This window comes from Corythoichthys intestinalis, chromosome 18 (genome assembly GCF_030265065.1).
Source record: "Corythoichthys intestinalis isolate RoL2023-P3 chromosome 18, ASM3026506v1, whole genome shotgun sequence".
Taxonomy (NCBI): Eukaryota; Metazoa; Chordata; class Actinopteri; order Syngnathiformes; family Syngnathidae; genus Corythoichthys; species Corythoichthys intestinalis.
Window position 1 is genome coordinate 14,811,134 of NC_080412.1, and position 25,532 is coordinate 14,836,665.

General features: G+C 39.6%; 2 protein-coding genes across 3 annotated transcripts; both read left to right on the forward strand.

Annotated features, from left to right (window-relative positions):
- The first annotated feature begins 925 nt into the window (after positions 1 to 925).
- Positions 926 to 8,421, forward strand: LOC130906768 (uncharacterized). Its single transcript, XM_057821376.1, has 5 exons — positions 926 to 973; positions 2,154 to 2,478; positions 2,552 to 2,823; positions 2,909 to 3,004; positions 7,600 to 8,421. Exons 2-5 carry the CDS (start codon positions 2,170 to 2,172, stop codon positions 7,754 to 7,756), a joined length of 834 nt encoding a protein of 277 aa, XP_057677359.1. The 5' UTR covers positions 926 to 973; positions 2,154 to 2,169; the 3' UTR covers positions 7,757 to 8,421.
- Positions 8,422 to 11,780: 3,359 nt separating this feature from the next.
- Positions 11,781 to 25,507, forward strand: cct8 (chaperonin containing TCP1, subunit 8 (theta)). Of its 2 annotated transcripts, none has more exons than XM_057821344.1 (15): positions 11,781 to 11,948; positions 13,266 to 13,356; positions 14,333 to 14,412; positions 17,522 to 17,671; positions 17,731 to 17,911; positions 17,992 to 18,053; positions 18,128 to 18,265; positions 21,049 to 21,227; positions 21,349 to 21,415; positions 21,553 to 21,640; positions 21,716 to 21,831; positions 23,930 to 24,001; positions 24,081 to 24,245; positions 24,336 to 24,455; positions 25,261 to 25,507. In XM_057821344.1, the coding sequence occupies exons 1-15, from the start codon at positions 11,889 to 11,891 to the stop codon at positions 25,330 to 25,332; spliced, it is 1,641 nt and encodes a 546-aa protein (XP_057677327.1). In that variant the 5' UTR covers positions 11,781 to 11,888; the 3' UTR covers positions 25,333 to 25,507. The 2 variants fall into 2 exon arrangements, with proteins under 2 accessions (XP_057677327.1, XP_057677326.1); XM_057821343.1 differs by lacking the exon at positions 25,261 to 25,507 and adding an exon at positions 24,565 to 24,994.
- Positions 25,508 to 25,532: the final 25 nt, after the last annotated feature.

A 25,532-nucleotide genomic window follows, 5' to 3' on the forward strand; every position in this document is an offset into this window, starting at 1 on the left:
CTCAGATTAAAAACAAACAAACAAAGCTTTTTCTTTATGTTCTCTGGCTTGGACCCCAAAACTGATGGCAGGGAATAGACGAAATAATGTGGCAAAATGTCCTGGTTAATATAAAAAAAAATCTTGTACAACTCACAGAAGACTTAAAGCAGTATTGTATGTCAGTCGCCACTGCACGTTGATGAATTCATTAATTTATAGGTCGGCTGAAAACGTATTTAAGGCTCGTCAAACAGATTTATGACGAATGTGAGTTGCTATCAAGAACTGTCTTGTTAGTAGGATGCCACCCTTCCACACGCAGACTCGTGAAAATCTAGTGACATCTACAGGTCAATAGACGAATTAAAAATTTCAGTTAAAAAAAAGTTGAAAGTAAGGAAAACGAAGCACTTGGCAATTAAAATGGACTCATTGGCTGCCTCAGTTGCTAAAAAAAAAAAAAAAAATAGAGCTCACAGTAACTTTTGCGTATTAACACGTAGGCCTACAACACTCAAATAAAGTAAACGTATCAAAAACCTTCCTAACGTTAAAACAACTTTAATTTTATTTATTAAATTACTTCACTGGCTGCCATCGACGGCAATAAACGTGGCAGTAAATTAGTTAATAAAAATATGAAAGGTCATACAGTAGTAGAGTTCTTTACATTTAACGTTTTAATAAACCTTTCGTAGTAATTATTGGCTTCAATCTCATGACAAAACAAGACTAATAATTAATCTTAAATTATAATATTTTTAAGCATGCAGTATATTTACTGCATCTCTGACGACATTTATGAAAAAAAACTTAGCCACCTTGTATTATTATATTTATGCATCACATGCTACCGGAAGTAAAGGCGGAGGGCGGATATTATCGTGACGTCACTGGGCGTTTCCCAGCCTGTTTGGAGCTTCTTCTTCGCCGCCAAATTCAAACAACAGAAGACTCGCCAAGTGTCGCACAACGAAATACTTCTTTTCAGGTAAGGCATAGATAACATACACGAAGAAAATTTGTTTAATGTTTTTTTTTTCTTACATAAGTTTGGCGCGGTGGTTTAGTAGTTATCGCGGTAGTCGATGCGATCAAGGCGCTGCCCTTGTTTGAAAATGTCTTGTTTAAAATCACTTGTCCCTGCGACGACCTCCCGTTGTTTGTGGTGTGAACGCTGACTTTTAATCTTAAATAATTGATAGTTTGGTGTTGTTTCATGCTTTATTACCGTGTTTTAAATCGTCCTTGTTGTAAACAATTGCCACTCGTTGTTGCAATTGTCTTTAAAAAATGTTTTTAACGCTGAAATAAGATCAGACAAACCGTTATTATTCGAGTAACTATGACAAATGTTTCATTACTTTGACAAAAATAGTTCAAATTCCTACTTCTAAATTTGCGTACATTGTATGAAGCTAACTCTGAACTGATGCAGATTTGGCCTGGGAAAAAAAAGATTTTTTTTTTTTCACTTAAAATGTGATTTACAATTTTTACAGATTTTTTCCCCCTCCCACCTGCTTTTTTTTATGGAAGCAGTAAGAATAACAACAAGAATTCAACCCTTATTAGGGTACTCATTATACTCATTGAGTGCCATTAAAAAAACATTTACAGCACTCCCAGTTTAAATGAATTGGATGCCTATCCATGTCAGTGACAATCAATGAGTTAAATACCATGCCCTTTAAAGAAAAGAATAATGGTAAATGATGTTATACTTGTATAGTGCCTTTCCACACTTTAACACTACATAACCATCCACCTAGTGGTGATACAGCGCCAGGAGCAACGTGGGGTTTAGTATCTTGCTCATGGATTCTTAGACGTGTTCATCAGGGCGAAGAATCTAACCGGCAACCTGTGCATTGGGGACAACTACTCTACCACTAAACCACGCCACTCCACACCATGTAGATACTTGGCTTTAATTAGGGTTTAAAATGAACAAAAATGATGTCAATAATGCTCAAATTGTCTGTCTCATATATCTTTTTTCCCTCCCCAAACTCGTTCTCATTGAATCTTCTACTGAATAACTGGTATCTAGATTTTCTTTTTGGCAAAAAACAACAAAATAAACCTCAAATAAGATTGTTTTTAAATAATTTGAAATAAAAAAAAACCCTCAAATAAATTAATAACATCAAATTATTCCCTAAGCCTAGCTCACACGGAGTCGAAATGACGTCTTCAGTGATGGATGGTGTAGGGAGAGCCATGGTGGGAGTCTGGCGGGCCCACACGACCCTGGACGAGTCGGATGGTCCCGACAGCTCCCCCGAGGCCCCCGACCGCTTCCGCAAGCTCCGTTCTTCGTCCTCCCTCAACTCGCTGCGGATGTCGCTACGCAAACGTCTCCCACTGCGCGCCGTCCAGGCCAACTCTCTTCCGGAGGACGCCAGTTGTGAACCCGCCAAGGAGCCGCCAAAGACCGGAGCCATCCGCAAGCTGACCCGCACCGCTCGGAACTCTGTCGGCGGGGCGTTGCAGGTGCCCTATTGTCAGGATTAATGAACGCTAGCACTTCCATGTTCATCATGGTTTCTTATCATTTTCCTACCAGCGGTTTCAGCGGAGCAGGGAGTTCTCCCGTGACCAGTGCTTGGTGGCGACGCCGGGTCGCATCTGCGAGGGTGATGAGTGCACCTCCCCTGCATACCGCACCCCGAGACGCACCCCAAGGTCCGCGACTGCACGCACACCGGGCTCCAGAGGGAAGAGGACCCCTGATGCAGGGGTCCGCGGGGTCAAGCACAGTGGCGGTAGAAGGCAGCTGGTTCGCATGGCAGCTCTGCGTAGCCCTTTTGCATCGCCGAACGTGCAGAACCAAAGACTGTGAGTCACGTGGAAGCTTCTCCCTTGCAAAAAAAAGTCAATTTTCTTGCTTTATTCTTACTTTTTAACATCTTTCCCATGACAGGAAGTTTGACCAGGATCTGGAGTCTGTCTCAAGTGGACTCCGGAGGCTTAAACATCTCTCAAGAGCTTTCGAAGAGCTCATCGGAAGAGATGACAAGTAAGGCCTCTTAGTTGTTAGTGAACTATGGAAAAGCACAAGTAATGTTACCCTTTCTAGGACAATCGTTGAATTCGTTGGTTCCCATTGATGGCGCTGGATTTTTGTTCATTCTTCCCTCCCAGTCAAAATAATGTTAAATATTAAGAATTACATATCTTTTTCTGTCCCCCTATTTGTGCTGTCAGCCCGCCAGATACAAAGAAACACCTTGCCAATTTGCCCAAGAAACAAAACCTTTCTCATAGAATTATCTATTGAATAACGTGTTGTTAAATATCCTTTTTGGCAAATCCCACCAACATAAAACAAGCTCATTAATTTTTTTTAATCAGGTGCAACAAAAAAAAAAACTTGAATTTATTGCCCACGCCTACTTGAATGAAAGAGATTGTCTATTTGAGCGAGCCGTTAGTCAGGAATACAGTATATAGAGAACCAATCAATCCCAGGCGGCTTTTCCTCCAAGAATTTCCCTCCCACCCTTGCACATTCTTCCCGCCTTCATTTCAAACTGAGGGGAATGAGGGGACACATACTGTAAAGTAGCATGCGCCTACGTGCAAAAGAAAGACGTTTGAGAGAGCAAGACCATGTGTGAGGCTAGATAAAATTCCAAGAATGTTGCTGGCTGGGAATGTTCTCGCGCCTCATTTCCTGCTGTGACATTCAAAGCATGGCATTACAGTGGTTGACCCACATAAACATTGAGTCTTTTTTTTTCACCCCTCTTCTTGCAACAGGCGCTTTGGCTATTCTCAAATTGCGGAATAAGAGGAGAAGGTAAATGCATCCTAACGAATGATGAGCATGAAATGGAAATGCATGTGCCTGGACTGAAAACAACACACTTTTCTTTTCTTTCTGTTCTCTATATTCTTATTACATCTAACTCTAATCCTGCTCAAGTTTGTAACTGTTGTTTCAACCACTGACTATAATGTACAAGATAACGTACTGTAAAATGGCCGCTTCAAAATGAAAATGGCAGAGATCTTGCTTTATTGGCCATAGGACTCAAATGTGACTTTTTTGAGGTTGTACTGTGCGTGCGAAATTTCTGATTCTTAGATTATTCGCTATTTGGTTGTGGAAGATTCGCGAACGATTCACAAATATCCAAATTCAGATTATTGAAATAGGCCAAATAAAGCGGAAGTAAAACACAGTCAGCACGGTCTTCGGGACGCAATGAGGAATGGACCGACAATTTATGCCGCTGGATTAAAAAAAAACAATAATAATACCTGACTGCGGCCAACAGCCGCTTCAAACAACTCCCATGTTGCTACAAACTACATCCACATAATGCTATCGTAGATATCTTATGTATATAGAACTAGATGCGAAATGACGGACTCGGCAGCGTTAGCACATGTAATGAGAACCAGATGCGAAATGACAGACTTGCGTGCGTTAGTAAACAACCGCCATCTTAAAGCAGTAGACTTCTCTGAAAGGCTGTTGTAGTATTTCGTAGTGGTATGAAAAAGTATCTGACTTTTGGAATTTTTTGGGAATTCATTTTTGCATAAAATCAACATCAAATGTGTTCTGATCTTTGTCAAAATCACACAGATGACAAAACAGTGTTTTAACTAAAAACATCGAAACATTTTATAGGTTTTCATATTTTAATGAGGATAGTATGCAAACAATGACAGAAAGGAGAAAAAATAAGTAAGTTAACCATCACATTTAATATTTTGTGCCCCCCCCCCCCCCCCCCCCTTTGGCAGCAATAACTTCAACCAGATGCTTCCTATAGCTGCAGATCAGTCTGGCACATCGATCAGGATTCTTCTCTTCAAAACTGCTGTAGTTCAGTCAGATTCCCGGGATGTCTGGCTTGAATCGCTGTCTCTTTAGGTCATGCCACAGCATTTCAATGGGGTTCAAGTCTGGACTTTGACTTGGCCACTCCAGAACGTGTATTTTGTTCTTCTGAAACTGTTCTGAAGTGGATTTACTTCTGTGTTTTGGATCATTGTCTTGTTGCAGCATCCATCCTCTTTTTTGCTTCAACTGTCTGACAGACAGCCTCAGGTTTTCCTGCAAAACACCCTGATAAACTTTTAAATTCATTCGTCCATTAATGATTGTAAGTTGTCCAGGCCCTGAGGCAACAAAACAGTCCCAAATCATGATGCTCTCTCCACCATGCTTCACGGTGGGGATGAGGTGTTGATGTTGGTGAGCTGTTCCATTTTTCCTCCACACCTGACGTTGTGTGTTACTCCCAAACAATTGAACTTTGTTTCATCAGTCCACAAAATATTTTGCCAAAACTTCTGTGAAGTGTCCAAGTACTTTTTTGCGAACATTAAACGAGCAATAATGTTTCTTTTAGACAGCCGTGGCTTCCTCCATGGAGTCCTCCCATGAACACCATTCTTGGCCTTAGTTTTACATACTAGTGTAGTTGATATGTGCACAGAGATATTGGACTGTGCCAGTGATTTCTGTATGTCTTTAGCAGACACTCTAGGGCAGGGGTTGGCAAACTATTCCACAAAGGGCCGCAGTGGGTTCGGGATTTTGTTCCAACCCATTATGAGGAAAGCCTTTCACCAATCTGGTGTCTTACAAGTGCAATCAGTTGATTGCGGTCAGGTGCTTATTGTTTCCACTGAAACTTTATTGGTTAAACTGTCTGCGCTCAAACAGTTGGAGCAAAGACCAGGACCCACTGCGGCGCTCGAGGACTGGTTTGCCCACCCCTGCTCTAGGGTATCAATAATCGATTTAAAATCGAATCGTAGCCTCTGGATCGTAATCGCATTGTTAAGTGCCCCAAGATTCCCACCTCTATATATCAGTACTGTACTTCTCAAAACGGGGGGTGCACCCTCCCAGGTTTGCGCATGTGTCCTCGGGAACATACTTTTTTGCCGTACTAGAATAACGTGTAATTGCACATCCACTCAATGGGTGGCAGTGGCGCTCTCATTTTCACCGTGTGCGCAGTATTTTTTTAATTAAACAAGAGCACACAGCAAAGACAAGGATATATGAAGTCTCCTACGCAGCTAAGACAAGGAATTATAACAATGCATCCATAGCGTTTGGCTTCACTTTTAATACAGTGGGAGATGAGGAAAGACTGGGATGATTACAGTGTCCAAAAAAATGGTTGCAGCGGACAGCATGAAGCGAAATCAATCAAGACGTCACTTAGACATTAGACCCATTGATAAGCCCCTTGGAATGTTTTTTTTTTTCTTTTCATGAAAACGTGCGGAATATTGCAAACAATCGTCCTGCTTTGTGAGTGCTACATCAGTGAAATAGCGAGCACTGTTAGCATCACACAAGGTAGCATACAAAGTTGCTCAGTGTGCAAAAAAAAAAACATTAGACATGGTCTAGGTCATGCTGGACGATACAAGTGCTGCAAAAATAAAAACTGTTCCTCTGTCCAATAACACCCATTTTTGGTTGGCATATTGTGCTCTGAGCTAATGTTGCTAATCTATTTGAATTTATTATCATTTATTGATTTTATGAAGTTTTACTTTTCAGTATCATATAGTCTAAAAATGTGCCTTGAGTGTGTGTGTGTGTTTTTTTTAATGTATTTATTTATTTATTTTTAGTTTAATCCAGACAAATTGATGCACTTTAAGTCTTTACTGTTGCAGACAAAAACAATGTTGATCAAGTTTAACTTTATTTGAAGTTGATCTACAGTATATTTTTTCATTTAATGTTAACAAGGAAACAATGTTATGCCGAGGTGTGCTTACAAGAATTTTATAAACAAATGATACTATTTACAGTGTCGGCAGAAAGTTTGGGGTGGGGGGGCATAACAGAAAATAATTGAGAAGCACTGCTGTATATACATATGTTTGGTATACAAGCGTGGACTACATGAGCCAAAATGTGATGACTATGTATGTGGGCGCCTGGTCTCCATTATAAGACAAGTTCTCTGTTCTTGCTCACTTTGTTCTTATCCTTGGTGAGGACCCTAACTAAAATTGCTACTCTTCCATTATTTGTTGAATGAACAGAATGAAATTTGGTTGGTATATTCCAGCCATCTGTACGCATTCATCCTCAGAGTCCGATTTTTAATGTTTTATTTCAGGGCTGATGGATTACATTGATTAATTGCAGACTTGGTGTTGCCCGTAGAGTCTGAGTTAGCTAGTAGAAGGCATGCGTGCTCAGTGATCGTACTTGTCATTTCTGGGCTGATGAGATGTTTAGGAAGTGAAGTGGGTTGTTGTAGTTCATTTTTAATCTGATTTTTTTTCTAATTATTAATGTTTTTGTTTAATATTATGTTTTTACACAATTTTAATTAATAAATATAATTAAATTAATTGATCAAATTAAAATGAATAAAAACAGAAATACATTCTTATGGCCCTCAATAACACTTTAAAAATGTTTTTTTTTTCTTTAATTTCATAGTATTTAACTTTTTGCCTGCCATTGACAACGATAGACGTCCAACTAATTTAATGTTTCAGCTGCACTGATGGTGCTCGACATCCAATCCATTTGAATCCAATGAATGAATGAACAACTTCCAACTAAGCATCGGATGGCCCTCTTACTCGTATCTTTATTTTATGTCCCTTTAGGTGCAAAACAATGGCCAAACGCAGCGGTTCGACGGCCACGGTGATGGTGATGAGGAAGTTGGATCCAAGTGGGAAGCTCAGCTCCTCCAACCTGAGCCGCCGAGCCTCGCGGGTTTCTGAGCGAATTGGCAGCTTGGCCCTCGCCATTCGCAAATAAGGCCCTCAATGAGTTTTTATGCATTTTAAAAGACCTTTTGTATGTATGTACTCATGGTTAACAAAACAAGGTGTCACTGTTAAATTCCGAACACATTTAGCGGTGACATTGCAACACTTTATTTTTTTCTGAACTGTCCTGCAGTGTTATCTGTTTCTTTGCATTGTTACTAGGCTAGTTAGCTAATTATGGGTCAATTCTTCCAAAGTGTAGCTAACAATTGTGTTTTGTGATCATTTTCTAGCTGCTACAACCAAATGTATTGTTTTTACATACTGTATTCTATAACACTTGTCTTTTTCTAATTAGAAAGTATTTACTCGTCTCTGGGGTCTACTTTTTTGTTTTTGAAAGGAAAAAGACCAAAACTGTTCTGTTTGACCAACACTAACATGTATGTGTATGTTTTGATGTTATATTTGCCACTTTTTTTTGTCGTGTTTTACATATGAATGTGCCTTTTTATACACTTTTTCACTATTTTTCCAACATACTGAATATTCAGTAGGCTGATAAAATCTGAGCAGTGGGTGATTCATGTAGTTTACTCCTTTTGTTATGTGATAAGCAAGCAATAATGGGTGAAATGAAGCAATTATGTCCCATCTTAAGACTAGCTTTATTAATGTTAGGAAAGGAGAAACTTGTCAAAATGTGAATTAAACTGACATTTATTGTGAACTGCTTGTGTCGATTTGTCATATTAGTTTTTTTTTTTTTTTAATTATATGGATTTTTGAATTAGATTTTTATGATGAACTACACAAAGAGATGATCATCATTGGAGATTTTAATAGAAACTGGAATGAAAAAAAGACCAGAAAAAAATCTTAAAGAAGTTACTGACCATTTTAATCTCACACAGTTAATAGAACAGCCCACCCAAATAACCTCACGTTCAAAAACCCTCATAGATCTATTATTTGTTAGTCAACCTAAAAGAATCTCAAAAACTTTCAACTATATGACTGGGATGTCTGATCACAATGGTATTTTTTTCTCAAGGAAGCTAAAAAAAAATTGTTCTTATGGTTTATATCAACCCACAGCTTTTAATTGTTCAGTTCCCAAAAAACAAATGCAAAACCTAAAGGTTGCTCTGCAAAGGACTGACTGGAGTGAATCATTGCAAAGCAAGGACAGAGATATCGAGCAACTTGTTCATGGCAAAGATCAATGACGTAATGTCAAATTTCACCAGAAAGGGGACTCAACATAAAACAAAGGGGTGATGATGAAAAATGATGAATGCAGGAAAATAATGAAGGACAGGGATGAACAACTTAAAAAATCAATTACTACAGGTCTCACTACAGAAAGACAAAAATATACATTTTTAAGAAACAAAGTAACTCAAAGTTTGCGAAAGGCAAAAGGGAAGTTCTTCATGGATGTCATTGTCGAAGCAAAGGGGAATGCAAAAATGATCTGGCAAAATCTGAATAAATTAATTGGTAAACAAATTAAAGATTCGAACAAACATATTGAGCTTAGAATTAACAATGCAATGGTAACTAGCCCAACTGTCCTAGCTAATGAGTTTAATGTACATTTCCTTAATTCAGTCAGTGAGATAACAGACATTTTTTCACCGTCTTTGCCTTTTTCAAGAACTACTAATCCTACACAGCCTATTTTTTCTCTTCCAGAGATAACAGAGCTGGAAGTTAGTAACATCATTGGCTCATTAAAAAATTCTAAAGCCAATGATGTCTACGGGCTGGACACATATGTTCTTAAACTATGCAAAGAATCCCTACTTTCACCGATAACAAATATGGTCAACCTCTCATTTAAACAAAAAATTGTCCCATCATCTTGGAAAACAGCTGCTGTCACTCCGATCTTCAAATCGGGTGACAGTTTAAATCTAGCCAACTATAGGCCAACTAGTGACCTCCCTGTGATTTCGAAAGTCGCTTAGAAATGGGTAGCAAAAAGCATAAATGAACATCTACATAAAGACAGCTCTCTTTTGCATCCAATGCAATTTGGTTTCCGGGAAAATCATTCCACAGAGTTTGCAAATTGTCTTTTTATAGAAAAGGTCAAACGCATGTTGGACACTGAACCTTGCGTTGGTGCAGTATTTCTAGATCTGAGAAAAGCGTTTGATACCGTAAATCACGACATACTCTTGTCTAAATTAACCCATTTCAATTTTTCATTGGACACAATTCAATGGATAAAATCTTATTTAGAATTCAGGAGACAGTGTGTCTCCATTAGGGGTGTCAGGTCAGCATTTCGGGATGTCCCTTTTGGCCTGCCTCAGGGGTCAGTGCTTGGCCCCCTGTTATTTTCTCTGTATATTAATGACCTGCCAAATTCATGTGTAAATGTTGAATCTCAAATGTATGCTGATGACGCCGTCATCTTCACCAGTGCAAAAAATACTCAAGACGCAGCTTCTGCTCTCACATCAGCTATGATTCCTGTAAATGATTGGCTCAACAAATCTTGCCTTCTACTAAACACAAGTAAAACTGTTTGTATGATGTTTACAAAGAAACCTTTGGACATCAAACATTCAGGCGTATTTTTGGGAGGACAGGAACTATAAATTGTCTCCGAATTCAAGTACCTTGGAGTTACACTTGATTCCACACTCTCTTTTAAAAGCCATATTAAACGAATTTGTAACACTGTAAAATTCAGCCTGAATAATTTTAAACAAATAAGATCTTTTATAACACTTGGGGCTGCTAGAATGTTTTTACACTCAATGATTTTATCACACATTGAATACTGCATTACTTGTTGGCAACTGGCGGGTGTAAATACATGCAGTAACATAGAATCACTCTACAAGAAATCGTTAAAGGTTTTTGCCAGAAAACCAATGTCATTCCATGTGTGTAACATTTTTAAAAAGTACTGCTTATTGAGCCTTGAGAATTTAAAATTTTTTTAAACTGCCTGTCTAATGTACAAGGTGTTACATGGATTTGCCCCACCTCCCATGTCGGACTTTCTAAAAAAAAAAAAAAAAAAAAGGGCTCACAGAGGTCTCGGGACCAGGGCCTCCTCTAGAGGGGACTGTGAGGTTCCAATCAGAAAAACAGCCTTCGGTCACAATTCTCTCTCTGTAAAGGCCTGTAAAATCTGGAACAGTTTACCACTCGCCATCAGGCAATGTCCCACAATACGAACTTTCAAACTCAGCTCAAGCAGTGGTTGAAAGCAAATCAGTCTTGCAATCACTGACTTTTAAGTTCTTAGTAACGTATTGTATGGTGTTGTTTTATTGTAATCTTTTGTTATTTCTTTTCTTTTTGTATTTTTGTGTCACCTGTTTAGGGACTACAGATGTAAATTAGCATATACTTGCTACAATCTGGCATATTTACATCTTTTTAGATGTTCATCAATGTTCACTGTCCCTATTAAATAAATAAATTAATTAAATAATTAATTTTTAAAAAGGATTTGTGATTTTAAAAAAAATACCCGTGGGAAAAAAAGTCAATTTTAAAAACCACTATAGAGTAGTTACAGAGGATTTTTTCCTAGATACTGTATTTTATAATGACGCGTGGTGGGTGGAAGAAATTGACATTAATCCATTTTGTCTCTTCTTTATCTCCATCGTAAGGCCGACGCCTGAGCTATAGATATCTTATTTATGTACCGAGATGCGGTGGTAAAAGGCGGCCATCTTAAAACAGACTTCTCTGTCGAGCTCAAGTGATTTCTTTCCACAAACGCGGCACAATTTTGACGGATTTTAAAACTTTTTTTTTTTTTTTTTTTTTTTAATTACAAACCATATAAACATGGCTATGATTCAGGCTCAATTTTGAAAAAATATTTTAAGGTACGCACTAACTGCATCTCTTCGTTTACGAAAAATTACGCCTTTTGATTTTGAGCAATTTATAGTTATTTCAAAGTACACGCTACATTTACAATATTTTTATCAAATGGCACTGACGCAAAATGGCCGGAAAATGGCCACAGCTATTTCTGTAGGCTCACAGCGGGAATTTCGCATCTAAGAAGATATATTTGTTGTATCTATGGTCTGATCCGCGTTGAGCTCCGCCCGCCCAGCTTCGCTCTCTCCGGCTTTGTACTGTCCACGCCGCTGCAGCTTTTCCCACAAGTGTGACGCCGCAAAAAAAGGACAGCAATGGCTCTCCACGTTCCCAAAGCTCCGGGCTTTGCCCAAATGTTGAAGGATGGCGCAAAGGTGAGCCTAAATGTGGCTGTTACTCTGGAACTTTCTACAATTTTCTCTCCAGTTTGAGATTCATTGTGAGCCAACGTGCTGGCTAGTTAGCTTTAGCCGCCTTCTTAGCCTGTACGGACATTCACGTGCTGATGAAGGGATAAAGTTCTGTAACGTAGCCGGGATGCTTTTAGAATTTTGATTTCACCTATATCTTGTATTTGTAAAATTTAAATGTAGATATTTTTATGTGTTTATGACGGCATCACTTCTAGGAGCATAAGCAATGTGTTATAAATGGTGCTAATGCTAATATTTTTGGGAAGCAAACAGTTTCATATTGATTTTCTCTCATATGTAAACTTAAAAAAAATATATATATATATATATATATATATATATATGTATGCATACACTACCGTTAAAAGGTTTGACAATTTTGTGTTTTCCTTCAAAAGTCACACTTTTATTTTTCAAATGAGTTGCAAAATGAATGAATGAATAGAAAATATTGTCAACTCAGACACTGACAAGGTTAGAAACAAGGGTATTTATTTGAAATAATAATTTTCTCCTTCAAACTTTGCTTTTATCAAAGAATACTCCCTTTGCAACAATTACAGCTTTGCAGACCAATGACATAGTAGCTGTTAATTTGTTGAGGTAATCTTGAGAAACTTTACTCCACGCTTCCAGAATACTCTCACAAATTGGATTGGCTTGATAGGCACTTCTTGCGTACCATACGGTCAAGCTGCTCCCACAACAGCTCAATGGGTTTGAGATCTGTTGACTGTGTTGGCCACTCCATTACAGATAGAATACCAGCTGCCTGCTTCTGTCCTAAATAGTTCTTGCATAATTTGGAGGTGTGCTTTGGGTCATTGTCATGTTGTAGGATGAAATGGATTCTAATCGAGAGTTGTCCACAGGGTATGGCATGGCGTTGTAAAATGGAGTGATAGCCTTTCTTATTTAAAATCCCGTTGCTAAGCTAAATTAGCCACTTCATATGATCTGCTCATAACGGAGCTAGTCCTCATGTGGCTTCTTCTTCGTTGGTGTCCGGCAGCTATTTTTTCCCGGCTGGCGGTCAGGGCATCAAAACTTGGAATCGAAATAAAAAAAATTCGAATGGTTCTGGGATAGTGTTAGTCCCGGATCCCATCAATGCTGGATGCCCAACCCTAATAATCACTTATGGCAATGGTGGCACCTAAGAAAACAAGATGTTGAAAATTGAAATTATTTTACATACCACTACATTAGAATACTAGTAATTTATTCTTGGATAAATATGTTAAGAGTTTTTAGTAAGTGTCACATTATCTTTCACAGCATTATTCAGGGCTTGAGGAGGCAGTTTTCCGCAACATCCGAGCCTGTAAGGAACTTTCGCAGACCACTCGCTCGGCCTATGGCCCTAATGGTACGTGCATTATCAATATACAGTGATACCTCAGCTCACGAACATAATTGGTTCCCAGAAAGTGTGTGTAAGGCGAAAAGTTCGTCTTCCGAACATTTATTTCCCATAAGAAACCTTTAAAATGAGAATAATCCGTTCCCAGGGCCCCATAAAACATAATTTTCTACTAAATAAGCCTTAAAACTACACAAAAATATACCTTCTTTTATGTATAGTGAATTTGCTATTGTATTATAATTAAAGAAATAAACTGTACTGTATAATAAAGTCGTTTTATTTACCTTTGTGATGGTAGTTGATGGCTTGATGGAATGGAGTGGGAGGAGGAAGGAGGGAGGGAGTTACTGTTTGGAAGGAGAGTGTTACCGGCAAAGTGCGCAGTTAGCGTAGACTCCACTGCTGTGCTCCCCACATGCTTTTGGTTGTTAATAACAGTGCCCACAAAAAGCCATCCGACGCCTCTGGGTGTTTGTATGCACGCCGCCATCGGGCGAACCGAAGACAAGCGACGACAACGAGCCAACGTGACTCGCCGGTCCACTTCTCACTACGGTGGGAAGCTGAAAGCACCGCCAATTACCAGTCGAGGGCGAATTGGTAACACGAGTCACCTTCCATAAGGACTGTAGGTAACTCTTTTTCGGTCCCATAATAGCAAAAGTACACTCAATATGGTCCAAAATGTCTATCAAACACAAACCACGTCCGCACTCAACGAAAGTGAGGGGACGAACTGGGACGCCGTGAGCGTGCGTCAGCTTCTCGTGGCGCTTTTCGACTGCGTGAATTGGTTCGTCCGCCGAAAACTAGTTCGTCAGCAGAGACTATATGCTCGCGAATTTAATGTTCTTGAGGCGAAAAGTTCGTGAGCTTAAGCGTTCGTGAGCTGAGGTATCACTGTACTGTTTATTTTGGGGGAGATTTTATTAAAACCTCATCATTTATTTTTAATTATATCATCACCTTCCTTTTATAGGCATGAACAAAATGGTTATCAACCATTTGGAGAAACTATTTGTCACCAACGATGCTGCCACCATCCTCAGAGAGCTGGAGGTAAGTAACCAGACCAGTGTATGAACTCTCCTCAGTGACTTCATTAGAGCTGAAACGAATACTCGAGCAACTCGAATACTCGAGCAACTCGAGTAACTCGAGTTTAAAAACTGATCCGAGTAATTTTATTCACCTCGAGTATTCGTTTATTTTGACAGCTCTAAGCATCACGTTTTGCTCGGACTACTTTTAATGCGGGACAACGCGCTGATGTCACGTGCGTAGAGGAAGAAGCAAAAAAAAAAACTTACTGCAGCAGACAGCCGCTACAAACGACTCCGACGTTGCAAAATACTAGCCTGCACATGCTACGTTAGTTGCAGTTAGCTCTGATGAGTCTCATAGAGATCACATGTATGTTGAACTAGATGCACAATGACAGACTAGGCCGCGTCTGGGCAGCGTTAGCAAACAGCCGCCATCTTAAAGCAGTAGAGCGCTAAGCGCTAACAAAGAGCGCTTGTATAAGATTAACGTTACTGTCACTACTAGCTCACGTAACGTTAGCCCTGCGGAGGGCTAGGTTTCTATTAATTAAGACCACTTTCGATGCGTGGCTAACGTGTCTTACATACAGGCTTTAACATAACATAGCGTTGTGGAGTGATGAGGGTGTCAAATAAAAACTCAATAATGCTAACTATCAATTTTAGCTCAGTAGTCATTGCTGGATAAAACACCAAGTAGCACTAGTCCCTAATGTGCTCCAATACAACCTGCATCATACATTTATTTTGAACACTGCAAAAATTCAAAATCCTATCAGGACTTACAGTTTAGACTAACTTAAAACTTTACTAGAACTTAAAAATGGCTTGACACAAATAAAAATTCAATTGAAAAATGTGGGAAAAAATCGTAACTTTTAAGCGATGTGTGTTATCAAGCGTAAAGGCATTTTTAGGTGTGTGTATATATATATATATATATATATATATATATATATATATATATATATATATAATATATAGTGAATTAGTCTTTTTTTATTTATTCTAGTTACATCTGAGATGCAATTGTTGGCTGTTTTCAACAATACACATCAAAAATAAAGACATTGATTGACTGAAAATGATAAAATGTCTTGTTTTCTCATGTATATCTATAATTGCTCTTCACCTAAAAATATATTTGTTTTATCCGATTACTCGATTAATCGATAGAATTTTTAGTCGATTACTCGATTACTAAAGTATTCGATAGTTGCAGCCCTAGACTTCATCAACAAGGCCTGTGCAAAAATTTGCAGTTGATATAACACACATTAACCCTTGAGAGTCGAAGGACGCGCCGGCGCATCCTCAGCGCACGTCGTCTTTGAAGCGCCCTCACGTTTCAATTACGAGACCCACATGCCGTTGGTTGGTCTCGTTTTAAAGTGCGGAAGTTGCGGTTTACTCTCGTTATTATTTGAAGTCAATCGACCAACTAAAACGTGAGATATTGTCATTTAAGTTTTATAGTTTTATTGTCCTCTCAAAAAAACATTAAAACGCTGCATGGATCATTTGTTTATGTCTATATTTCCATCATTTCTTGTCCTTTTTCAAAACGGAAGCTCCATGAAAAAAACACAAATCAAACGAACCCTTTCGAAGTCACAGTGGAAGCACAAAATGCGTTTTTTAAATAAATATAACTGCCGTGCGAGGTTCCACCGAACGAGAGGGAGGAGTGTTCTGAAGCAGCGAGGTGTCGAGCGACGGCCGTGTGGCTCGAGCAGCGACTTTGTGTGACTTTGAGAATGAACGGAAAACTAAATTTAGCGCAGGCAATTGTGCTTTTTGATCAACTTGAGGAAGAGGATGGTCCAAATTCGTCATCATCGTCTTCTTCGGAAGAGTCCTCGAGTGAAGATAGTGACGGATTTGAACACGTGGGTGACGCCATCGACGAGCAGAGGTAAGCAAACTCACTTTTTTTTTTTTTGATGCTGAAAAAGTTTATTTTGAAAGTTTCTTTTGATATTGCAAGACAAAGTTAATTTTGATGCAATATAAGTGTGTGTTTGTGTATATAATAATAAAATGTGCATATCAGATCAAAGTCGTACGTGCACTGTGTATCCAAGGCAGGAATTTATAATTGTGATGATCTTCTTTCTATATGAAGATTAGGGATGTAGCACATATTCAGCTATGGTATTCTTTCTATTGTCATACATGTAGATTTCCATTATTATTTATTGCTGTATATATTTTTATTTTATACTTTATTATTTTCATAAATACTGACTTTTTTTCATGTACATTTATAGTGACAATGAAAGTAAAGTGAAATGAAAATGGAAGGGTGGAAAGAGGACCGACACCCCATGGAAGTGTGGGCTGTGTGATGTCGCCCTGTGTCGAATTCCAGGACGAAACTGCTTTTCGGAGTGGCATGCCTGAAAAAATTTTAACTTGTTTATTGTAAATATTTTTGAAAATACTTTTTTTCCCAATGTTGTATATATATTTTTTTCCCCACAATCAGTCTTCTCAATTTGTCTATATAAATGTGTGTTCAAGAAGCTTGATTGTGTGTACATAGTTTTCATCAGGTGATGGGCCGCAATACCTAAACTCATAAAGAGATGGCCTCTAAACACTTTTTGTGTTAGATGGTATATATTTTTTCACTGTTCGGTATGCTGTATATAACCTGTTTTGACTAGAGCATGTATAAAGGCAAAAAACGCCTATGGCTATACCTGTTGTTTATGTTGAATTGTCAAATATAAGACTATTTATTCTAAATTTTTTTGGTTGAATGTTCATCCTAACATGTTGAATAAATATTACAAAGTTTCAAAACGGTTCGTTACGCATGTTTGGTTGTCAATTGGACATCAATATTAAAAAATTTGACAAAACGATTTTGGAATTTTTGGTTTTTTTGGGCCCAAAATGATGATTTATAATTGGTCAGTGAATGAAACAACAGTTTGGACATGAAGTTCAAGGTGTCACAAAAAAAGGGACCAAACCAGGCCATCGTAAACAATTCTTTCTTTGAAATATAAAGGTAACTTCAAAGGCATGCAAAATCAGACAAAATAGGCCCAGACCTTAAAGGGTTAAGAAAATGTCCCATAATTAATTCTCATCTCTCTGTTCTGACTTGTCAGGTGCAGCATCCTGCAGCCAAAATGATCGTGATGGCATCCCACATGCAGGAACAGGAGGTTGGCGACGGCACCAATTTCGTCCTGGTGTTTGCAGGCGCGCTGCTGGAGCTAGCTGAGGAGCTCCTACGGATGGGCCTCTCTGTTTCAGAGGTCCGTTTGCATTTCTGGCACCCTACCGCGTGTTTGTCCTAACCGCTGCTTGGCCGTAGGTTATCGACGGCTACGAGAAGGCGTCCCGGAAGGCGTTGGAGATCCTGCCCGAATGCGTGTGCTCGTCTGCCAAGAACCTCCACGACATCAAGGAAGCATCGGCGCTGATCCGGACGGCCGTCACCAGCAAACAGTACGGCAATGAGGACTTCCTGTCCAACCTCATCGCACAGGCTTGCGGTGAGCACTGGCGTCCCCACCTCGTTGATACTACTGTATGTCAATCCACCCCTTTTTGACAGTCTTCTTTTGTTCTTCAGTGTCCATCTTCCCAGAATCTGGTCGTTTCAACGTGGATTATGTCCGAGTGTGTAAGATTTTGGTGAGTATTAACAAATGTGTGGATTGATTTTGTTGTTTGTTTTTTTTCTTGACCATTTTTGCCTTCTTTCACAGGGTTGTGGTGTGACTGCATCCTCGGTGCTCCACGGCATGGTGTTCAAAAAGGAAGCTGAGGGAGACATCACTTCAGTAAAAGATGCCAAGATTGCCGTCTTCTCCTGCCCTTTCGACTGTATGGTTACAGAGACTAAGGTGAATGAGCAGTAGAATAAAAAGGGGTCTATATTAGATGGCGCTGACTAGTCGACGTCATCGATGACATAAATGCGTCAACGAGCACAACATCCCGTCAACGGTTAATGAAGGGTTAAGAAATTATATTCGTGGAAAGTTGAAAATGTCGGGTGCTCGGTATGCAAGCGTGGACAGCGGCACAACGCCAAAAAAGCGCACCAGAGTGGGTAAAACATTGACTTATTTCAACGAAACAACAGAGGGTACACTGTTGTGTCGTGTCTCTATTAAGGTTGTCCCGATCCAATATTTATCTGATCAACCGCCGATATGCGCAAAAAAATGCGAATCGGTATCGGATCGGCCGACACGGAACAATTCTGATCCAGATTCCCGATCCAGTTTTTTTTTTTTTTTTTTTTGTGGATAATCCGGTCCGGGTTTTCCAGCGCACCGTTTTACATAATCCATTCCAGTTTTTGCTTTGGTTTCCCTAAAATCCGGTCCGCATTTTACGGCATAAAAATACTCCTAAATCGACAAAATCTTGACTTGAATCTTATCTTCAAAACAGTTTCAAAACTTTCGCATGTCGAAAGTAGAAAGAAGGGAAATTATGGAATAACAGGAGAAATTTTAACAACTTGACAATTGATTCGCAACATTAAATTAATTGAATGTAGTTTAAAGCTGCTGATACAGAATGGGGACTTGAGTATTTTATTTACTGTTTTAAACTGTTAACTTGATACTGAAATAGTCGTTTATTTAAGCCTGAGAGGGTTTTTGTACAATTTTTACATTAAAACACACATTATAACATTAAAAGCAGCTAATGGCTTGGGTTAGTGGGATTTTCCACTGAGATTGTGTGTTTTGCTTTTTTAAGACAATTTACAATATTATTTGCACGTTTTACTGACTGACTATGCCATTTCTGTTTGCTATTTATAATGTTTTGTGTTTATCACTGAATAAACAGGTCAGTTTCTTGTTACCAACCATTGTGTGTTATTCAAACTCGCCTAATTCAGCTGGCTAGTTGTTATTAAGAGTATTAAAACCCTTTTCAACATGAGTCTGAAACTAAGTAAGGAGGCTAAATAACTTTAAACTTTAATACATGCTCAAATAGGCCGGTATCAGTATCGGCCAGTATCAGTATCGGATCGGAAGTGCAAAACAATATCTGTATCGGATCGGAAGTGCAAAAACCTGGATCGGGACATCCCTAGTCTCTACAATGCCAATGCTTGCATACCAGGCTGAACATCGGCCGTGAATAAATACCTAAAGCGCCGTCAGTTGTAATTTTGGAAGACGACAGGAGACAATAAAGCGGGCAGATCGTAAGTCCATCTAACTGAATAACGACATTTTTTATTGAATTTGCTAAGCCTATCGCGGTATGCAATAAGTCCATTTATCGCACGGTAAATAAAAATGAGGGCGGTAATTCTCATGGCTGCGTTTTATCGCCGAGTGCGTGCATGTTAATGGCATATGAGACTCCAGTTCCTTTCACAGATGTTTATTGGTCATCAACATGCCGTAGAACTAAAGTTTAGACATACAAAATAAGGAAACACATCTATTTTTTAAAAATAAAATTATACGTTACTTAAAAAAAAAAAGAAACACATCGATATTAAACACTTTAAACGTTAGCATTGCTACATTGAGGCTTATGGTGGTGGTGGTGGGGGGGGGGACAACCTGCTTTAGCCTGCTATAAAACATTGGCAATCTTCTCCAAAACGCAAACTTGCGGTTAAAAGGTGACACTTCAAACATGAAAAATTGCTGGTTAACAGCATTTGCAAACGAAAAAATGGAGATAAAAAATCTATTACTGACACCACATGCAATGACAAAAAGTGGACTTTTTTTGCGGAGTGTAAAGCTTACGTTTAGCTGTCTAGCGAACGTACTTCCGGTGACCATTTCAAAATAAAAGCATTTCATGTGTATCATATAAATAACTATTTCTTGAGTTAATCCAACATACTTTAGAATTCAGATTATACACTAAGAATAGCTTTAATAGCCCTTTATGAAAAATCTGATGGCAATGAATAATTATTATAATTACTGTAATACTATTATATATATAGTGGTATCTTATAATGCTATTGCTAGATTTTATTATTTATTTTTTTTAAGAATTGTTTTATATCATGTTGGAAAGGCAAAGTCAGTGTTCGGAATCTGCTTGCATTCCATATTTTGCACTGGTTAATGCTATCAGCATTTGACCTCATTGTTTATTTGTGATTTATTATTGTTAGTTACGTGTTTATTTGTAGTTTAATAAAGAATTTAATCTTACCAAAATGTTTTTGTGAACTAATAAGCGTCAACAAAAAATCATTGCTAAATTAGTAAGAAAGAAAAAAAAAAGCCGATTAATCGTAAAATTAGTCGGCTGAATAATCGGGGGGAAAATTAGTCGTTTGGGACAGCCCTAGTCTACATTTACTTTGGCTGCTATTGATCCTGATAGATGCACAACGCATGCCCTCATTAGCTGCCATTCACATCAACTAGCCGTCCCGTCCATTTTGACCATTTATTCCTATTACTGTAGATGTGTGTCAGTTTGTTAATTGGCACGTTTATTGGTGATTTATTTGGAAAACCAGTGTCGAGTACACAATCCAAATGTGATGTTCACATATGCGGACACAAGACATCGATTGGGTTAAGTCTCTTGCCCTATCAATGGTTAAACTATTACAATAGATTGGACGTCCATCAGCATCCTCTCTCCCCCAACAAATAAAGTTTTGTCCGTCCTGAAGGGAACAGTGCTAATAAACAACGCCAAGGAGCTGATGGACTTCAGCAAAGGCGAGGAGGACATGATGGAGACTCAAGTCAAGGCCATCAAGGAGGCGGGCGCCAACGTGGTGGTGACCGGCGGCAAGGTGGCCGACATGGCGCTCCATTATGCCAACAAGTACAAGCTGATGGTGGTCAGGTAATGATATCATTGGGTTAAAATGATCATTACGATGGTATGTGTTTGGGCACTGATTTTACTACATTAGATTAATTTTAAAATATTTTGAGTTGGGTTTTTAATCTATATCCATTTTTAGGCTGAACTCCAAGTGGGACCTGAGGAGGTTATGCATGACGGTGGGAGCCGTAGCTCTGCCCAGGCTGGTAAGCATAGTCATCTTTCAGTGCCATTGACAGCGAGAGACGCCCAATCCAATTTAACTGATTGAACGTCTATTTCTGTCAATGACAGCCAACGAGTGCCTCAGAAAGGGTTAAATAACAGTGTCGATTGCCTTTAGACTGCACCTACCCCTGAAGAGATTGGTCATTGCGACAGTGTCGCCTTGACGGAGGTGGGCGACACTCAAGTGGTGGTCTTCAAACACGGTGCGCACTTTTCTCAATCTCAGGGTGTTTCGTGATTGAAATTTGGAAGTTGAACGTTGTTTCTTTACATCTCAGAGAAAGAAGATGGCGCCATTTCTACCGTGGTTATCCGAGGTTCCACAGATAACCTGATGGATGACATCGAGCGGGCTATCGACGACGGCGTCAACACTTTCAAGGTCCTTGTTAGGGTCAGTATTGGCTACGGTCGTCACGATACTAAAGTTTTCCACTTTAAATCTTTGGTGGTGCTGTTGTCAGATATATGTAAAAGTCCTTGATAAGCGCAAAATTGTTTGACGATAGATGGGAATTATGCTGATAATAAGTTTACAATTCCTGCTTCAGCCTGTATTAAAGTGCATGTGACATGAAAAAGCATGTTTATTTCATAATACACGCGGTATTTTATGCTCCTAAATGAAATGGACCGCTTGGATGTGTGTGGAAGCGATCGCTATATTTATTTAGTTTTTTTAATCCCGCGCCATGAAAATGAGTGACTTCCGGCAACAGTCTCGAGTTGAGAAAGAGGGAGCTGTGACGTGTACGGAGGAAGGAGTCCTCTTCACTATACAGCCGTACTGTTGTATGAGAAGGACTAAGGATTCAGCTGATTTTGCGGATTAATACGTTTATTTTTCGCATCACGCCAGCCAAACGGCTGCAGAAAAATCTTGCTGTACGAGGGAGAGGCGCATGCGCCTTTCTGGGGTTTCAAAAGGTTCACATTCACCGGTGGATATTGGCCAAAACAAGCCCTACTACTGTGGGACCATGGGACTTAAGAGCCAGTGAGTAAACATCGTGTTTTGTATTATGTCAAATACTGGGATCATTTTATAATGTAGTTGGCTTGCATTTTGTGGCTGACACGCTCCTTGTCCCCTTTGCCGACGGCTTGTAGCTCATCCCCTTGCCGGGAGAGCACTATACTCGGCTTATTGCCCTCTTCATGTGCCCGGTCTTCTGTAAAATTTTCCAAACGATCAGAAATTGCAACTTTGTGTTACAAATAGTCACGAATACAGCGATTACAAGGTAAACACTACAAACTTTCTTTAAATAAAGGACTACTTTTGTTTGATCATGGATGGGCATGTAAAAAGCTCTCCTCATACACATTAGCTGCACATGTTAGCTGCACAACAACTGCAGCCGCCCTCCTCCACTGAGTCTCTCGCTGTTTACGACTTCGCCGTGCAGTAAAGCATTATTTTGCTATATTCGTGTTGACCATTCGGCAGCTACATGCTCGGCCGGTTTGTTCAGCGGTCATTGTCCAGCTGCTTCCCTGGAGAGCTCTCCTGTCTGAAGTAGCAGGGGAACGAGCTGTAAATTGCTCTCCGCCAGGCGGGTTGGCGAACGGCGAAGACAATCGACAACCCAGTCGTCATGTGAAATGATCCGAGCTAGTTATGTGTGATTTTCCGCTTCCAAGACTTTGAAACATCACTCTGTTCGGGTTAGCATGTCGGCTAGCTGTCACGCCTCTTGGTTTGTTTACATTCTCCAAAGCCGGGAAAGGGAAATGACATAAGCCCGATTTAGGTGGCAGAAAATATCGTTCGGGAGGTGCGACAGTAAAGGTGTCGACAGTTTTGATCATTATGGAGTAATTTTGCCATGTCGTCCTGAATAAATGCATTTTTATTATTTCATATTCCATTTAGCACAAGACTGTTATTTGTCATGACCTTGCCATTTATTTAGCTATTGGGGAAAAATACTTGGATAAAAAGAATATCCTTTAAAATTATTGGAGTAGAAAGACTGAAACAATGACATTTTGCGGCTCTCTTCGTCTCGTTTCCCTCGTTGTGAATAATTCGCCCTCAATGGGCTGCATACTAAATCAGATAAAATCGTGACTCCGCTGACGTCATCCACCTGTTGGGGACGCTAGAGCCCTATAATGATAGGCGTGGCTAAGCGGCAGATTAAAAGATTAATTTCTCGTCATCTGCACTTTGCTAAATTGTTGTATATAGTTGAATCGTCTCAAAATATGATTCTGATTCACATAATAATCCTATTTAAGACTTTTTTTCTCCTGTCGTACGCACTTTAAGGTCATAAATTAGTGACATGAAATCTGGCGAAATTCGAAAGGCGCCACAGAGACCCAATTTCAGAAAAAGAGGCTGAGGGTTGTTTTAATTTCACACTTGATGGGTGGCAAAACACTCAAGAGAGGAAACAATTTATGTAAGGGGCAATTGAAAAGTCAATTTTCCGTAACGTGTTCCCCCTTAAGACCTTTCTCTATCTACCCTTCACTGTTTCCAGGACAACCGTCTTGTCCCTGGAGCGGGAGCCACCGAAATGGAGCTGGCCAAGCGGATCACCTCTTTCGGAGAGGTACGCAAATTCATTTAGACGCGCTTGAAAACATTCGTCATCGAATGACGTCCTTCGTTTTTGTTTCCTCATCGTTAAGACCTGCCCGGGGCTGGAGCAGTATGCCATCAAAAAGTTCGCTGAAGCCTTCGAGTCGTTACCACGCGCCCTGGCGGAAAACTCTGGCGTGAAGGCCAACGAGCTTATCTCCAAGCTGTACTCGGCCCATCACGAGGGCAACAAGAACGCTGGCTTCGACATTGAGGTGGGCCACAAAACAGTAGAAAGGACAAAATGGATGTTTGGGGGGAATTTGAACTGCTGTCACTCAAAAAGATATGACATGTCATTGCAGGGAGACGGCCCCTCGGTAAAGGACGTGGCAGAGGCTGGCATCCTGGACCCGTTCCTGGTCAAATTTTGGGCCATCAAACTGGCCACCAACGCCGCCATCACAGTACTGCGGGTCGATCAGGTACGGCATTGGAAAAATGACCCAGATGTTAAACACTTGCCTCTAGTCCGGGGTTTTTTTGTTTTGTTTTGCGGGTTAGTTTAGCTGTTTGTATACATGTGCAACCTAGATCATCATGGCTAAGGCAGCAGGTGGACCCAAGGCTCCCAAGCAGAGGGGGCACTGGGATAAGGACGACTGGGATGAAGAACCCGATAAATTTGAAACGCACCAATAGAGCGGGCAGTCAGTAGATCCCTGCACCTGTGTGTGGTTGAATTTTTTTTTTTTTCGCTCACGTGTGAAACATTGCCTGTCATGACTAATTTATGTGCGTTAACCAGACAAAAGAAAAGTAGAAAAGTCACGGATGTGTTAAGGAATGAATTCACTCAAAACTGATGCAATGAATTATTTGCATGGCGCATGTTTATTACATGTGTGATCAGTAACATTTGCTGTTTTATTTATTATTATATACATATATAATTATAAATTCAAAGATGAATCATAATAAAAAATATAATTCAGACCTGGCGTTCACTTATATTGACATGACATTTTGGGTCATGTAGGCCAGATTTGTATACCAAATATTAACTCACTCACTTCCCTTGATGGCAATTGGCATTCGTTTCATCTGGGAGGGCTGGTATTGAGGGATTATTTTCAGATGTCATCCATTCACCCCTCCAAGTCAAAATAGATTGGATGCCCGTAGCTGACAATGGCAGCAACTGAGTTATTATTGTGTTGCACGTGTAAAATGTGTGGATTTTAATTACCAAAACTAGTGACGACTGATTTTTTTGTTTTGTTTTTTTAGATTATCATGGCCAAACCAGCAGGGGGCCCTAAACCTCCACAGGGGAAGAAGGACTTTGATGAGGAAGACTGATTACACCATATTCCACTGTTTTTGTTTTTTGTTTTTTGTTCTAAACATGTTTATTTAACGCTCCGCAGATTTATTTTGTAAAAAGTCCTCACAACAACAGTCAAACGAATGTGAATGGACAGCACTGTCTTATGTTCTTCCTCACAAATAAAAGGCACTTGCGTTGTCAAGTCAGGCTATATTGTTACTTCATTGCACTT

Coding starts and splice junctions, on each gene's coding strand:
- cct8 (XM_057821343.1), top strand. CDS start 11,889: ATGGCTCTCCACGTTCCCAAAGCTCCGGGCTTTGCCCAAATGTTGAAG. Junction 18,266..21,048: donor GTATGGTTACAGAGACTAAG/GTGAATGAGCAG, acceptor TCCGTCCTGAAG/GGAACAGTGCTAATAAACAA. Junction 24,456..24,564: donor CAGTACTGCGGGTCGATCAG/GTACGGCATTGG, acceptor TGTGCAACCTAG/ATCATCATGGCTAAGGCAGC.
- LOC130906768 (XM_057821376.1), top strand. CDS start 2,170: ATGACGTCTTCAGTGATGGATGGTGTAGGGAGAGCCATGGTGGGAGTC. Junction 2,824..2,908: donor AACGTGCAGAACCAAAGACT/GTGAGTCACGTG, acceptor TTCCCATGACAG/GAAGTTTGACCAGGATCTGG. Junction 3,005..7,599: donor CTCATCGGAAGAGATGACAA/GTAAGGCCTCTT, acceptor ATGTCCCTTTAG/GTGCAAAACAATGGCCAAAC.